This window comes from Drosophila takahashii, chromosome 3R (genome assembly GCF_030179915.1).
Source record: "Drosophila takahashii strain IR98-3 E-12201 chromosome 3R, DtakHiC1v2, whole genome shotgun sequence".
Classification (NCBI taxonomy): domain Eukaryota; kingdom Metazoa; phylum Arthropoda; class Insecta; order Diptera; family Drosophilidae; genus Drosophila; species Drosophila takahashii.
Genome location: NC_091681.1, coordinates 37,614,064 through 37,628,213, shown reverse-complemented (window position 1 = coordinate 37,628,213; position 14,150 = coordinate 37,614,064). Strand labels below are relative to the sequence as shown.

The 14,150-nt window shown below is 43.5% G+C and overlaps 4 protein-coding genes across 4 annotated transcripts; 2 read left to right on the top strand and 2 right to left on the bottom strand.

Moving 5' to 3' along the window:
• Nucleotides 1-657: 657 nt before the first annotated feature.
• On the bottom strand, nucleotides 658-4,122 carry LOC108070079 (NFX1-type zinc finger-containing protein 1). Its single transcript, XM_070216505.1, has 5 exons — nucleotides 3,926-4,122; nucleotides 2,901-3,865; nucleotides 2,672-2,839; nucleotides 1,045-2,208; nucleotides 658-990 (listed from the first exon to the last, which is right to left on the bottom strand). The coding sequence occupies exons 1-5, from the start codon at nucleotides 4,050-4,052 to the stop codon at nucleotides 694-696; spliced, it is 2,721 nt and encodes a 906-aa protein (XP_070072606.1). The 5' UTR covers nucleotides 4,053-4,122; the 3' UTR covers nucleotides 658-693.
• Nucleotides 4,123-4,308: 186 nt separating this feature from the next.
• On the top strand, nucleotides 4,309-8,918 carry SMC6 (Structural maintenance of chromosomes 6). The gene is made up of 13 exons (XM_044395550.2): nucleotides 4,309-4,587; nucleotides 4,655-4,952; nucleotides 5,015-5,234; nucleotides 5,288-5,561; nucleotides 5,624-5,750; nucleotides 5,814-6,064; nucleotides 6,124-6,521; nucleotides 6,580-6,979; nucleotides 7,042-7,504; nucleotides 7,566-8,177; nucleotides 8,242-8,460; nucleotides 8,521-8,651; nucleotides 8,714-8,918. Exons 2-13 carry the CDS (start codon nucleotides 4,668-4,670, stop codon nucleotides 8,733-8,735), a joined length of 3,402 nt encoding a protein of 1,133 aa, XP_044251485.1. The 5' UTR covers nucleotides 4,309-4,587; nucleotides 4,655-4,667; the 3' UTR covers nucleotides 8,736-8,918.
• Nucleotides 8,919-9,973: 1,055 nt separating this feature from the next.
• LOC108070092 (RWD domain-containing protein 1) lies at nucleotides 9,974-10,915 on the top strand. Its single transcript, XM_017160419.3, has 2 exons — nucleotides 9,974-10,131; nucleotides 10,184-10,915. The coding sequence occupies exons 1-2, from the start codon at nucleotides 10,056-10,058 to the stop codon at nucleotides 10,840-10,842; spliced, it is 735 nt and encodes a 244-aa protein (XP_017015908.2). The 5' UTR covers nucleotides 9,974-10,055; the 3' UTR covers nucleotides 10,843-10,915.
• On the bottom strand, nucleotides 10,849-12,650 carry mora (CHORD-like protein). The gene is made up of 4 exons (XM_017160418.3): nucleotides 12,488-12,650; nucleotides 11,871-12,421; nucleotides 11,620-11,814; nucleotides 10,849-11,164 (listed from the first exon to the last, which is right to left on the bottom strand). Exons 1-4 carry the CDS (start codon nucleotides 12,546-12,548, stop codon nucleotides 10,907-10,909), a joined length of 1,065 nt encoding a protein of 354 aa, XP_017015907.2. The 5' UTR covers nucleotides 12,549-12,650; the 3' UTR covers nucleotides 10,849-10,906.
• Nucleotides 12,651-14,150: the final 1,500 nt, after the last annotated feature.

Below are 14,150 nucleotides of genomic sequence, written 5' to 3'. Positions count from 1 at the left end.
GATACTATTTTGGCCAGGCAAGTAAATCGAACCGGAAATGCTCCGGATGTGCAAAGTAAAATAGATCCTTTAACTAGTTGATAATGCAGCGCAGTTTCATGTAATGTATAACATTAGAAAGCTTCAAAAAAATAGGTCGGTCTACTTTTATTTCGAGTGCATTGGGGTAGGTCGATTTGTGTAGATGTTAATGAATCAAAAGAACATGTTCTTAGGGGCGGAACGTACTACAATGAGATTTAACCGAAATTATCCTTAAAACAACCTTTATTTTCCCTCGGTGGATTAAACAGATTACTTTCCGCCCCTCCGATTCTAAAGTAAGATAAATATACCCACCCTACTGTGCATATTTAGACCTAAAGAGATCTTATATAAATATAAACTATGTGTACATAACATGCGTGCAGCAAAAAATACAAAATAAAGAAGTATATTTATAAGTACCAAATGGCCGAAGAAGAACCATCCTGCATGGAAACGTTTCAACACACACACACACACCAATTCCATGACCGGCCCTCATTGTAAACTCCATTAAATGTCGAGGTATAACAAGATAATTATGTAAACTGATGACATAAACGAGGCGCACATCGTTTGCCGATCTTCAATCACCAAAAACCCCTCATCAATATAAATAAAGTCAAGAGAGAATCAAATGTACATGCTTAAATTGTTATTATTTCCCTATCAGGCACTGTTTATTGTGGGAAAAGTCTCTCCAATGGCGTGGCTCTCCTCCAAACGCTTGGCAATGGGGCTCCAAAGATTCGGGTAGGACTTCTCTAGCATCTCCAGATTCCCAATGATGTAGAGGGCCCAGCGGGCGCGAGAAAGCGCCACACAAACCCGATTGGGAAGACGCAGGAAGCCAATTTGGCCGGCGGAGTTGCTGCGAACTAATGACAGCAGCACAATATTGGCCTCCAGCCCCTGGAAACTATCCACACTGGCCACCTGGACGCTCGAACGATACTTTCGGTGAAGCTGTAAAGGAAGCTTTATAAATCTTAGGTCACATGATAAATAGGGATTACCTACCGCTTTCTTAATGCAATCTATTTGTGCATTGTAAGGTGAGAGTATCACAATATCACTGTGCTTGTACTTGGCCTCTTCGATAAGGAACTCGGTTAGTTTGGCCAACATGCCAGCCTCGTAGGGATTCTCGAAGGACATGTCGGAGGAGCGCTGCTCCGGTTGGTTGTGCTGCACAAGGTACAAGTTCTTATCCATGAGGCGAACGTCTTCGTATTCCTCGACAGACTTCGAGCAGAGCAGCTCGTCGTAGATGCTGGGCACAAGGAGCTCCGAAATGCAGGGTCGCATGCGGTATTGTAGGTTGAGCAGGGAGTAGGGCAAACCGGCCAGGATTAAACGTTCGAAGAGGGAGATCTGCGGCACCTTGCTGCTGCCGGTGAAGGGTTGCAGCTGCTTGTGGTCGCCGACGAGGATGACGTGCTCCGTGTGCGGCGTTAGGCAGGCCAGGATGTGTGCCTCCTGAATCTCGGCCGCCTCCTCGAAGACGACACACTTCGATTGCAGCAGGCGGAACAGAAAGTTGAGACGAGCCGCGCATGTGGTGGTCATGGCCAGCAGATCCTTGTCCCTGGCCAAAAAAAACTGGAAAACCATTCGCAGTGTGTCGATCCGGTCGGCCACCTGATGCAGCTGCTCCTGGGCCACCAGTGTCCGCTGGTAGCTCTCCTCGCTGCCATCAAAGTTCGCATACAGACTCTGCAGGTGCTGGAACTTCTCCTTGTACTCACAGTTGACCAGCCACCAGATTCGCTTCAAGCGCGGTGGCACCAGATCCGGATTGATCATGGTGCGCACATTGAACTTGGCTATCTGGGGGTTTCGCGTCTGGCAGCCAAAGCGAAGGATCTCCTGGGTGTACTGCGAAACTTTCACCAGAAATTTGTCCAGCGAGTCATTGGTGTAGGTCAGCACAATGATGGGTCCTGTGCCCAGAACTTTGGCATTCTGTATCAAACTGTTGACCAATTCGACTGATATGTGGGTTTTGCCTGTTCCTGGAGGACCTTGTATAATGCTGAACTCCCTGCTAAGAGCCTCCTTATAAGCTCTTCCCTGACTCTCGTTGAATGGGAGGTCTTGAGGCAGTTGGTCCAGTGTAAAGGGCTTGCGATTGAAAGTCAGTTTAACTCCTGGTTTGATGTACGCAGGCGATGGTATCTCCAACTAAAATATTTATATAGTAAATATAAACATAAATCATTCAATTTTTGTTTTATCATAGTATGCCATGAAATTTCTGATTTGTTTAATTCAATTCTATGTGAAATAAATTGAATGTTTTTCTAATTCATTCCCAATTAATTGAAATTTGAAATTTTTTAGTTTTTTTTGTGCTTTTTTTTGAGAAGAAAAAGTGGAAAACTTTTAGCAAATCAATGTTAACTGCTTAAAAAATAAACTTCATGCAGATTTAATCACAAAATTATGGCTCTTTCCTCTTCAAAAGAAATTGTCGTTTGAATTATTTCAGAATTCATGCAATTCATTCATTCAATTCTATTAAACTCAAAATTCTTATTAATTCATTCATATAAAACAAAAAATTCAAAATAATTCATTGAATCCATTCATGCAGGGCTCTAATAGTAAATTAATAGTTATTCTATTATAATAAATATTTTCTTACTTCTCCATCAACTATATAGCGACGCATGGGAAACTGCTCGGTGCTGCAGGTGCTCACGTAGTTGTGGACCCTGAGGTAGGGTTCAAAGAACACGGGTGTCTGGAACATGGTCAGTGGTCGGTCGTAGATGTTGCCTATGTTGTACTGCCTGACAATCTGCACACTTAGCTGGGGATTTAAGGAAGGTATAGGTATATAAGGTCTTAAAAATTATACTTTTCTGACTTACACAACCCTCTTTTAGTTTTTCTGGCTCTGTGTAGCCAACAGAAGCCAGAATAAGATCATCAAAGGCGAGACTGGTGGTGAGACAAAGCAATGCTCCTGATTTGATGTTGTCCAGTCCATTCCTATTGTCCTTAGTGGAACCATCTGTAGATTGGCATTTCAGGAAAACCAGGCTGTGACGCTGAGCCTCGGCAAACTGGGGATTTAAATTGAGATAAGTGTTTGACCACAGAAGACCCTGTTGCTCCTGCTCCTGGAGATCTCCTCCGTTGCGCAGCTGCTCCACAAACTCGAGTAAAGGTGCTAAAAAGTCCTCCTTCAGTAAATGCCGCTGTGTGTTCAGATATTGGACTACTTTGTCCGAGGTGGGTTGCTCATCTTCTGGTTTTTCCTTGCCCAGTAACTTTTCCAGCGTTGGATAAATTTGCCCCTTGACATTGTGGGAAAGGTGGCCGGTGAAAGCTTCCAGACCTTCAAGCAGGTCGCTCTTAAAGGAAGGAGCCAGTTTCTTGTAGAGCTCGACCAATTCATAGCCCTGAGGTCCAAGAACGCCATGTTTATGGGCCCTTAGGAGCAACCACTTTATGTGGGTCAATATCAGGGCCGAATCCTCATCGCATTTACCCACTGAGGCCTTGGCAAACAGCAGGTTCTTGATCTTGTCCAGCAGCACAGACTGTCGGCTGAAGGAGGCCAGGAAGTCCTCATCGAATCCGCCCAACTCCAGTTGACACAGCGACTTCAGGATGTCCACAAACAGACCCACTCGCTTCACACTGTCACTGGCCAGCAGTTGATTCACGAAGAGATCACGTTCCTCGGATAAGAAGTACAGGAACATGTCAATGGGCGGCATTTTCAGGGCCTTAATTAAGTCGGTTAGGGAAAACCGACCGTTGCCCTTGCCGTCATTTCCCACATTCCCGGAAAAGTTCTCCAGGTCAAGTTGCTTCAAGTAATCCCCCACTGAAAACGGAAAACTTTACATAGTCAGAGTTATAGTAGCTTTGTTTTTAAGGTTCTTACCCTCGGGAGCCCGGCATTTGATGTGCTCCTCATTCTTCTTCAGCTCCAGGGACTTGACCTTCTTCTCCAGATCCTGCACCAAATCATCCTCATCCTGGTTAAACCAATCTTCATCTGAACTTGACATGGTGTTTCGTGTGATAGCTTAGAAGCGCAATTGAAATCCCAAAAAGTGATGTTTGATGATACAGTAGAGATTAGTTAGGTAGTAACAATTAAAAACCACATAAAGTATATATTTTATTTAATACATTTTAAATTTTATTTTTGTGAGTACATAATTTATGTGCGACACAGCTTATTAAATGTATATAAAAAAAACAATAATTAGTAATGTAACATTTAAAACCTCTGCATATAATTAACTTTCAAATATCTGTCAGAAGCAAATTTTAAAGACTTTAATTTTAATAAACATATTTTTTTCGTATATAAATTGTACATGCAAAGGAATCTCCACTGTACCTGCGTCAATGGTGGCATTTTTTTCGCGCTTAGGTGCTCGAACAATCTGGTCACACTGCAGCCGGAGTAAAAAAATTTGTTGCTAGCGAAATTTCTCCAAATTGTTTAAGCTACTGCGCTTTAGTTTATTTCGCATCGGAATAATCAGCATTGCAACGGATTATTAAAATCCAATACAACCTAGAAAAGCAAACCAAGTAAGTAGCAACGTGGTTAATATCGAACTGTTTACTTTCAAATCGGCCCGCGCTTTTTCCCACGCAGAGAACGAAACCAAATGGAGCGAAGTCGCAGGGGCAGGATTCGCCGGATGCCGTCGTCCGGATCGGATAGCGATAGCTCCACCGCGGGTCCGAGTTCCAAGCGGAGCAAGCAGTTCGAGCAAACCCAATCCGAGGCAGAGGACGAGGCGGAATACATTGAATACCTCGAAGAGGAAGAGGAAATGAGTTTCGAGGAAGCGTCTCAATCGCAGGTGGCCATTTCGCAGTCTCAAATCACGCAGTCGCAGCGACGGACAGGTCCAAACATGTCGCAGCGTGTCAACAACTTTAGTCTATCGGTAGGGATTCCATATAAGTTCCCCATAAACCACACATCTAACTATAACTATTATATTCCCAGTCTGAGTTGCCCATTCCAACTGCCTTCGATCGCTGTGGCAAAGTAATTTCCATGCGCCTCACCAACTTCATGTGCCACTCCAATCTGTTCATTGAGTTTGGACCCAACATCAACTTTCTGGTGGGCAATAATGGCAGTGGCAAGAGCGCCGTGATCACTGCCTTGGCTCTTGGACTGACCAGCAGTGCTAGGGCCACCAATCGAGCAAGCAGCATACAAAGTGGGTTACCCAAAAGGCACCTCAAGCATCCAATAATCTAATTTGTATTCCAGAACTTATTAAAAACGGCGAAGCTAGTGCCACCATCGCCATAACCCTTTCCAATGCGGGTCTGCGACCCTTTAAAGCGGACCTTTTTGGACCCCATCTCACGGTTGTGCGTCAGATACGCCACTCATCCTCCACCTACGACCTCCAGGATGCCCGCGGCAGAAGCGTCTCCAAGAAGGTGGCTGAGATAAGGCGCATGCTTCTCTGCTTCGGCATCAATGTGGAGAATCCCATATTTGTGCTGAATCAGGAGGCAGCGCGGGAATTCCTAAAAGAGTAAGGCGATCTCATCCCCCTAAAGAAAATGCCAACTAAGCTGGTTTTTCGTTTACTTGCAGACTGGAGCCAGCTTCCAATTACAAACTGCTGATGAAGGCAACTCAACTGGATGTTTGCACCAGCAGTCTGACCGAGTGCCATGCCCAGCGGCGCCATTTCACCCAAGATCTGGAGCAGCTTGAAAAGGTAAAAGTGATTTATCTTATAATATACACTCTCCCAATGTTTGTGGATTTCTTAAATCAACAGAAAAGGGATGTGGTGGCCAAGCAGGTGGAGGCTGAAGAGGAAAAGGTGGCCATGCTTAGGGACAAGGAAATGGTCAAGGTAAAACTGGAGCAGTGCAGGACAAAGCTAGCTTGGATGGCCGTGACAAACTATCAGACGGAGCTCGACAATCTCGAGCACTCGGTAAAACTGATTGAAAACAAGAAGGCCAAGCTGGAGCAAACCACATCCAAAAAAGAGACCACGCAGGCCACTTTGACCCAGCAATTGAGGTCAGTTTACTGATATATCTAAAGAATATATTACTAATTTCTTTATGCTTCACCAACAGCGAGTTTGAGGCTACTAAAAATCAAATTCTGGCCACCTACAAAGTGCAGGATGAAAAGCTTAGAGCAGCCAAGCGGTCAGTGCAGGATTTGCTCCTTAAATCCAGCGGTATTAAAGCCCAGATGCTGAACGCCGAGCGACGCATGCGGGAGGATCAACACGCGTACGCTGAGTGCGAGAAACTGATTGGCAATTACCATGCCGACTTCAATCGGGTGAAGGAGCAGCGAGAAGAGCACTCCCACAAGATGGAGGCGCTGAAAAAGCAGGTGGCCGAGAGCGAAGAGATCATTGCCCGTTTGCGGGAGGAACAGCAGCAGATTAAGCGAGAAATTAACGCGGTACAGGAAAGAGTGGAGGCTGTGAAGAATGAAAGACAGCAGCTCCATAAAGCCAAACGTAAGTTAATAACCCATTACTTTATCTATGTATTAAGATTATCATATCTTTCCTACAGAAAACATCAGTTGGGAAATCGAGGCGCTGTCCCGAAACAAGTCGAATAAGCTTTCCGTTTACGGTGAGCAGGCCATTCAGGTGGTTCATGCCTTGCGCACCCAGTATGCCGGCTCCAATGCGCATAGGATGCCCCGCGGACCGCTGGGCCAGTACATTAGTGCGCCCAATCCCAAGTATCGGGATCTGATTGAGAACCAACTGATGGCCTGCCTGCGCTCCTACATCGTTAGCTCCGACCGGGAACGCCAGTCGCTGCGGACGTTGCTGCAGAACAAGTTCCCTGGCGGAAATATGCCCACCATTATCACCAGTCCGTTTACGGATCGGGTTTATGATGTTTCCAGGAATAAAGTGCGTCCCACCACACCAAATACCACAGTGCTGATCGATGAAATCAGGTAAATTCATTTAAAATTTAATAATAAGCAAAGAAATCCATGTTTCATAATATATCTTTCAGCTGCGATGATCCTGTGGTCATGAACTACCTCATCGACATGCTGCGCATCGAAACGGTTCTGGTGACGGAGTCCAAGGAGATTGCCGAATTCCTCACCTCGGACACGGAGAATGTGCCGCCCCATTTGTCGCGCGTGCTGGTGCCCAATTTGGGATTGGAGTACATACCGTCGCCCAACTATGCCGTCTATTCGACTAGAATAAATCCTGCACGCTACATACACATAAACGTAGACGATCGCATACGCCAGCTGCAAATGGAGCAAGGTGGTCTGCAGGAGAAGGAGGCTTCCCTGGAAATAGACTACATGCAGCACAGGAGGCAGCTGGAGAACACCCATCAGGAGATTACGAAGAAGAGTGCCATGATTGGCCAGCATCAAGCGAAGAATCAGCGGGCAATGCAGCAGATAATGGAGTTGCAAAACTTTGACTATCAAGAGCTGCCCGAATATGATCGTCTGGTAGGTTCTAAGGCCATATAATATTACTTTCAAGTAGTAATTTATTGTGTTCTTCCCATAGAAATCCCATTTAGCCGATAGCGGTGAGAAAATTGAGAAATGCAAGGAGGAACGCGAACAGCTGCAGCAGAAACTGATTGAATTGCAGGAAAGCAAGGCCGAATTTGAGGCCGCTGAGGCAGCAGAAAAGAGATCCCTTGAGGGGATCCACGAAAAGCTTTCCACACTCGACACCGAAACTCGCGAAGTGGAAAGCAAGATCCGCAGCCTGGACCTTCACTACGAGGAAAACACTCGCAATTTGGAGAAAACCCTGCAGCTCGAGCGGAAATTGGTCGGCGAGAAGGCGGCCATGTTAAGGGATTTGGAAAGGGCTCGCAGTGAAGCTGAGAAATTCGGAGAGTTTGTGGCCACGACGCAATCGGAGGAAAAGATAAAGGAGTCAATTAGTCGCTACAAGTCGAAGATCAAGCAGGTGGAGCAGCTGAACTATAATCCTGAGGAAGTGGAGAGAGGCTTGGCTGAGCTGCGCGAGGATCTGGGTCTTCAGGCGCGGCACTTGGCCGTCGTAGACTCGGTGATCAAGAAGCTACGCATGGCGTACCATCAGCGGGCGCAGCTCTTCCAGAGATCGCGTCATCACTACTTTACCATGGTTCAGTTTCAGTTTGAGGTATAATTTAAGTAACTGCTTCACTATATTTATCTTATAAAACACCTTTTCTGATTATTTACAGCAAGCACTTGCTATGCGGCAATTCAAAGTTAGCTTTGAGACCAGTGACAAGGAGAAGACGTGGAAGATCAATGTGTATCCACCCAGTGGAAATGAAACTTCCAACACGAGAAGCTTATCGGGAGGTGAACGCTCGTTTACCACGGTTTCTTTGCTCAAAGGACTTTGGAGCACTTCAGATCATCCCTTCTACTTCCTCGACGAATACGATGTGTTTACAGTGAGTTGACTTATTATTCGACATTATTTTGAGTACCTTGAAGAATGCATATTATTTCAGGATGAAGTAAACCGTAAGTTTATCACAGAAATTCTGATCGGGGAGGGTTTGGAGTGGATGTCTCGTCAGTATTGTTTCCTAACGCCCCAAGATACGAGGGTAGAGGCCAGCAATCTCATTACAGTGCACAAGTAAGATATTTGTTTAGTAAGACTTTAAGGAATGTTTTTAAATTTAATTTCTCCCTATTTAGATTGGACGCACCCGAGCGGTAAATTTATTTAAATATTATATTTATACTCGGAAGTTGCAGGACGACAGAGCATCTCAGTATCAAGTATATTAAGAGTTAACGCTAAAACATGAATGGTTACCTTTATTTTAAGAAGGATTTTCAATGTTATTTTTTGGTTTAAATTTTAAGTTCAATACTGTTTGTTCACCTAAAATAAAAGTGTTTGAATGTGAAATTAGGAGTTTATCCGGCCTGTTCCAGTTTTCACTCGGAAGTGAATTTGATTTCATGCTAGCGGATTTAAGTCCGCCTGTCAAATGCTTGGCGGAAAGTTTCCATGTGAATTTTTCGGAAGTTAACAAAGTAACAACGAGGGATATTTAAATCCTTGCAATTCTTTCGGAAGTAAGTCCTGAAACTAGTCTAAAGGGGGATTCCCTAAACTGTTGAATTGCTGAATTGTTGAATTTTGGTCAGCTGTTAATCAGCTGTTCCATACAAAGTCAACTTTCAGAAATTTCAGCAATTCATCAGCCTCGGGGCTGCTGAAAATTTTGTTGAATTGCTGAAAAGCCAGAGCTGTCACCTTTTTTTAAAAGTCGTGGCAACTCTGTAACATTTTAGTATCACCAGTACGCATTATTTATTTTAAAATCAACTTAGAAAGCATATTTGTGGTTCTTTTTACCTTGCTAACACTTTTAGACAGTAACTAGCAATAATAAATCATGCTTACATGCTTTAAGTTCCGTGAAACTTTTCAACAAATAACAGCTGTTTGAAAATTCAACAGGAACCATTTTGGGTCGTTCCCTTAATTGCTGAAATTTTTTGTTGAATTTTCAACAATTCAGCAATTCAACAGTTTAGGGAATCCCCCTTAAGAAATTCGATTCCGTGTGAATCTTTCGGAAGTGAAAACTAGAACAGGGCCGTATATTTTAAGTTAAAATGCTGTTTTGTATTATTAAATAAAAGTTATTGAATATACAATTATAAATGTATATTTAAATTAAGTAAATAATATTTCAAATACTTTTCTTGGCATCTGGCAACCTCGTAAAGCGTCAGGGTGGCAACACTGGCAAGCATTTATTTGAGGTACGTTCAAGCTGCATGATGAAGTATGATAGATATAAACTTAATTAAATAAATGTTTAATCTGCCATTTTATCGTTTTTATTCTTAAAAATTCCATTTTATTTCCCTAGATTTTAGTTTTGATAAATTTAATTTAAAAATAGCATAAAGCTAATCGGTCAAGCAGTCTGACCGTGCATCCGCCATCAGTTGTTAGCTGCCAGTAACCTCAAAACAAAGCGGCGACTTATTTATTTGTTAAATTTATTGAAATTCCAAGATGAGCCGGAACTACAAGGAGGATCAGACCAACGAGGTCGAGGCGCTGGACTCCATATACTGCGGCGAAATGCAGAGTAAGTTTATGCTACTTCCCCAAAAGCCAAGCTCTAAAAACTCCAATTGCAGTTCTCGCCACGGAGCCACACCACAAATTCCAGATTCCCATTGCCACGGAGGAGTACAATGCGGAGGAGCCCGAGAACGGACTCTGCTGCAAGCTGGTCTTCACCTACACAGCCACCTATCCGGACGGAGCACCCGTGGTGGAGATCGAGGAGCCGGAGAACTTTGAGGACTCGTTCGAAACGCGCCTTTTGGAGCACCTCCAAAAAACGATCGAGGAGCATCTGGGCATGGAGATGATCTTCTCGCTGGTTAGCAGCGCCCAGGAGTGGCTGAACGAGCGCTGGGACGAGCACAAGTTCCACCAGGAGGAGCAGCGCGAGCAGAGGCTGCGCGAAGTGGAGGAGGAGGAGCGCAAGAAGTTCGAGGGCACCCGGGTGACGGTGGAGTCCTTCCTCACCTGGAAGCTCGATTTCGAGGAGTCCACCGGCATTGCGGCCAAGCGGGAGACGAACAATGTGTCCAAGAAGCGAACTGGTCGCGAACTCTTCATGTTGGACACCACGCTCAACGACTCGGACATCAAGTTCCTTTTGGAGGCGGGCGAAAGCATTGAGAGCGTCAAAATTGATGAGGCTCTGTTCCAGGACCTGGGCGAATTGGATCTGGATGATGATGACGATGAGGATTGGGTGCCCGGCGCGGAGGACGACGATGATTAAGTTAGATTCTCCAAGGCATATTCGTGTGTATTGTGTATATAAACATTAAATGCCAACTCGTTTATTAATCTAAGTTATTTTGGTTCTGCAAGCTCATTTCCGAGAGACGGTAGTGGGTCTCCGACTTGATGTCGTCCAGGTCGAAGAACTCCTCGTCGCTGTCCTCGTGCTTTGGCTTCTCTTCATCCTGGCCCTTCTTGGCCGCTGGCAGCTTTTTGTTGGGGAAATTCAGGTTGGACCAGGAACCAGGCTCCAGTTTGGGCAGAGTAATCTCCACTTTTGTGCCGTACATATGTGCACTGGCTTGGCTCACATTGACAATCTAAAGAAATAGAAGGATTAGCAATGTTTCAAGGAAGTCTATTATATAGCCTTGCATGAATGGATTCAATTAATTATTTTGAATTATATGTTTTATATGAATGAATTAATTAGAAATTTGAGCTTAATAGAATTGAATGAATTTAAAATTTGTGTTTTATAGAATTAAATGAGTGAATGGCATGAATTCCGAAATAATTCAAACGACAATTTCTTTTAAAGAAGAAAGGGCCATAATTTTGGGATTAAATCTGCATGAATTTTAATTTCTAAGCAGTTAACATTGATTTTTTAAAAATTTTCCACTTTTTGTTCTTAAAAGAAAGCACAAAAAAAATGTGGCAAATTCAAAAAATTATTCATTCATTCATTAAATTAACCAAATCAGAAATTTCATGGCATACTATGATAAAACAAAAATTTAATGATTCACGCAGGGCTTTAATATAGACTTACCCCTCTTAATTCCAAGTCCAAATCAAACCGGGCGTTCTCCTGCTCGGGAAATACCAAGTTCACGTGCAGCCTGATGGGATTCAGCTCCACCAGACTCTGGCTGTGGTCATATTTCTTGGCATAAATGGCCACAACCACATTGGTGGCCGTCTGGTGCCAATCGTAGCGGCACTGCACCACCTTTTTGTCCTCGTTCTGAAAGGATTAAAAGTTAAGTTGATTGTTAACTATTCAAGGAGCTCTAAACCCACCTCCTTCACCCACTTGTGCTGACCGTAGGCACAACCCTTTTGGGCCATGAACTGGGCAAAGTCCGAGGTTCTTTTCTGGCAGCAGGACCAGAACTTCAAACCCTCGTGGAAGATGGGCACTCCCGGATGGTAGGTGCATTCGGCAAAGTCGCTGCTGGTGCCCGCAAAGGAGTAGGTGCAGCCGTTGTTCTTGCAACTGGTTCCGATTTCGATGGCATCGCTGGATTTCTTGGCCACTGGGATTTGGGCCGCAAAAACAATCTCTTTTAAGGCGGGAGCCACCGTGGGTTGGAGCACAGTCAACGGGGTTTCAATGGGCGGCCGGGGCAGAGACTCCCGGATGGGGGCACGCACCTCGATGACCTCATCCTTGTCGGATTCATCCTTCACCGGCTTCTCCGGCTCCGGAGGCTTGACATTCGAGTGCTTCGCCAAAGTGCAGCCCTTGATGTTGAGGAACTCGGTGAAGTCCACCGACTTCTTGTTGCAGCAGCCCCATCCCTTGTAGGCGTCGTGGAAGAATGGATCCCCCGGATGGTGCCGGCATGATTCTGGAAGAGATTAGGTGGGGTAAACACCGATCTGACATGTGCTTTGATATTACTGAGTTAACCCACCATCGTTGTTGGTCGCCGGATCGAAGAGTTGGCCACAGCCTCTGTTGTAGCACTGCTCCATGGTTATTTTGTTTTGGTCTCGCTTAAATTATCAAAAATTCGCTTAAAATCTAGAATATTCGCAGTGTATGGTGTAGTATGACCATTCTGCGAGGGCCGAAATCTAATGTACTTTTAAATAGCTAAAAGAGTGTTGGGTTTTTATCTTTGCTACTTGATGGTCACACTGTAGGTTTCACCGCGTTAATTTAAAATTATCGAAATTATAATATGAACTTTTCATTTAATTTATTTCTTTACCAAAAAAAAAGCAAAGTTATGATCTGAAAAATCCAGACTTTTTTCTTAATTTCATTTGCTAGCCATTTTATAACAACTGAAAAGAAAAAAATAAATTAAAAGAAAAGACTTTAAAACCACTTTAAAATATAAATTTTTTACGAATTATGAACCAGTTCTCAACTAGCACTTATCTAAGCCCAACATTTCAAGGTATTAATTTTGAGTTATAGTTATTGGCAGTTATTTGAACCATGCCATGGTTACTTTGAGAACATTACAATAAAAACCCAGCCCGTGACTGCCGAATGCCTTGGAATATGTGACAAATAGCAGCTTTGCGAGCAATCCCTCATCGCTGGTGGGTTTGGAAAGGCCAACAGTCGCAAATGCAGAGCAATTAAAAGTGATAGTAAATTTGGAATTATGTTAATTACTGCCACTGTTTGGCCGGCCAAAGCAGTCTTTATAGAATTTGCTAATTGCAAGACGGAATTGAACTGAAAACCATTACTTGCAAATCACCTGAAGGTCAAAGCTTTTGGTTTTCGGGCTACGTGATTTCTTCACGGAACTGGCAAAAGGCGACACTTTGAAATTGGATCGAGGAATGGGCGGGAAACGGGAGTGTTTCTCCTTAGGAGTAACTGGTTCCCGGGGGCCCCGGGTAATGTCTCCGCCTTGCAATATTGTTTATTTGTCACACTCAGTCATATACACTCGTTTTCACGGTTTCATTTTCATTTATTGCCCGCGGTGTCAGAGCATAAAATGAACTTACACACAGTAAGAAATATTAAGACGATTTATCATCAATTTACTGAAATTACATGTGGTTTTGTGAACCAGTTACCAGATTTTAATGTGATTTATTAAATATGTCAAAGCAACATTTTGTAACAGTTTTTAACTTTTATTAAAAAATGGAATAATATAAAAATATATCATTGAACTTGAAATTTAAATTCTTTATTTTCTTATTCTTTCAAAAATGTCAGGAATTATTTATATTTTTAAGTGTTTATATTATTTCTACTAAAAATCGGTAACGTTTATAAAAATAGGACATCTATAAGGTAAAACAAATATTTAAGAGAGCAAATCATATCACACCATATCATATTATGATCTGATTTTTTCGCTGTGCTCTCATTCAAATTGTCGTTTCGCTGGAAATTCTTGTGGTCAACAAGGTTATCAACACTCTTGGCCTGGCGCTGTTCCTGGGCCGCACTTCAAATAAAAATAAAATTATGACAAAGTCGGCGTTTTCCGCCCGGCTCCACAGGCACATTCGTTTGGTTATTTTTTAACTGCGGCTGTGAATCATGCCATTGCTAATGATCCGTTGCCCATTGTTGTGAAACCGACCGAGAATTGTAAA

Coding starts and splice junctions, on each gene's coding strand:
- SMC6 (XM_044395550.2), top strand. CDS start 4,668: ATGGAGCGAAGTCGCAGGGGCAGGATTCGCCGGATGCCGTCGTCCGGA. Junction 5,562..5,623: donor GCGCGGGAATTCCTAAAAGA/GTAAGGCGATCT, acceptor GTTTACTTGCAG/ACTGGAGCCAGCTTCCAATT. Junction 6,980..7,041: donor GTGCTGATCGATGAAATCAG/GTAAATTCATTT, acceptor TATATCTTTCAG/CTGCGATGATCCTGTGGTCA.
- LOC108070092 (XM_017160419.3), top strand. CDS start 10,056: ATGAGCCGGAACTACAAGGAGGATCAGACCAACGAGGTCGAGGCGCTG. Junction 10,132..10,183: donor ATACTGCGGCGAAATGCAGA/GTAAGTTTATGC, acceptor CTCCAATTGCAG/TTCTCGCCACGGAGCCACAC.
- mora (XM_017160418.3), bottom strand. CDS start 12,548: ATGGAGCAGTGCTACAACAGAGGCTGTGGCCAACTCTTCGATCCGGCG. Junction 11,815..11,870: donor AGCACAAGTGGGTGAAGGAG/GTGGGTTTAGAG, acceptor TAATCCTTTCAG/AACGAGGACAAAAAGGTGGT. Junction 11,165..11,619: donor TGGACTTGGAATTAAGAGGG/GTAAGTCTATAT, acceptor CTATTTCTTTAG/ATTGTCAATGTGAGCCAAGC.
- LOC108070079 (XM_070216505.1), bottom strand. CDS start 4,052: ATGTCAAGTTCAGATGAAGATTGGTTTAACCAGGATGAGGATGATTTG. Junction 2,840..2,900: donor AAAAACTAAAAGAGGGTTGT/GTAAGTCAGAAA, acceptor TTAAATCCCCAG/CTAAGTGTGCAGATTGTCAG. Junction 2,209..2,671: donor GCTATATAGTTGATGGAGAA/GTAAGAAAATAT, acceptor TAAATATTTTAG/TTGGAGATACCATCGCCTGC.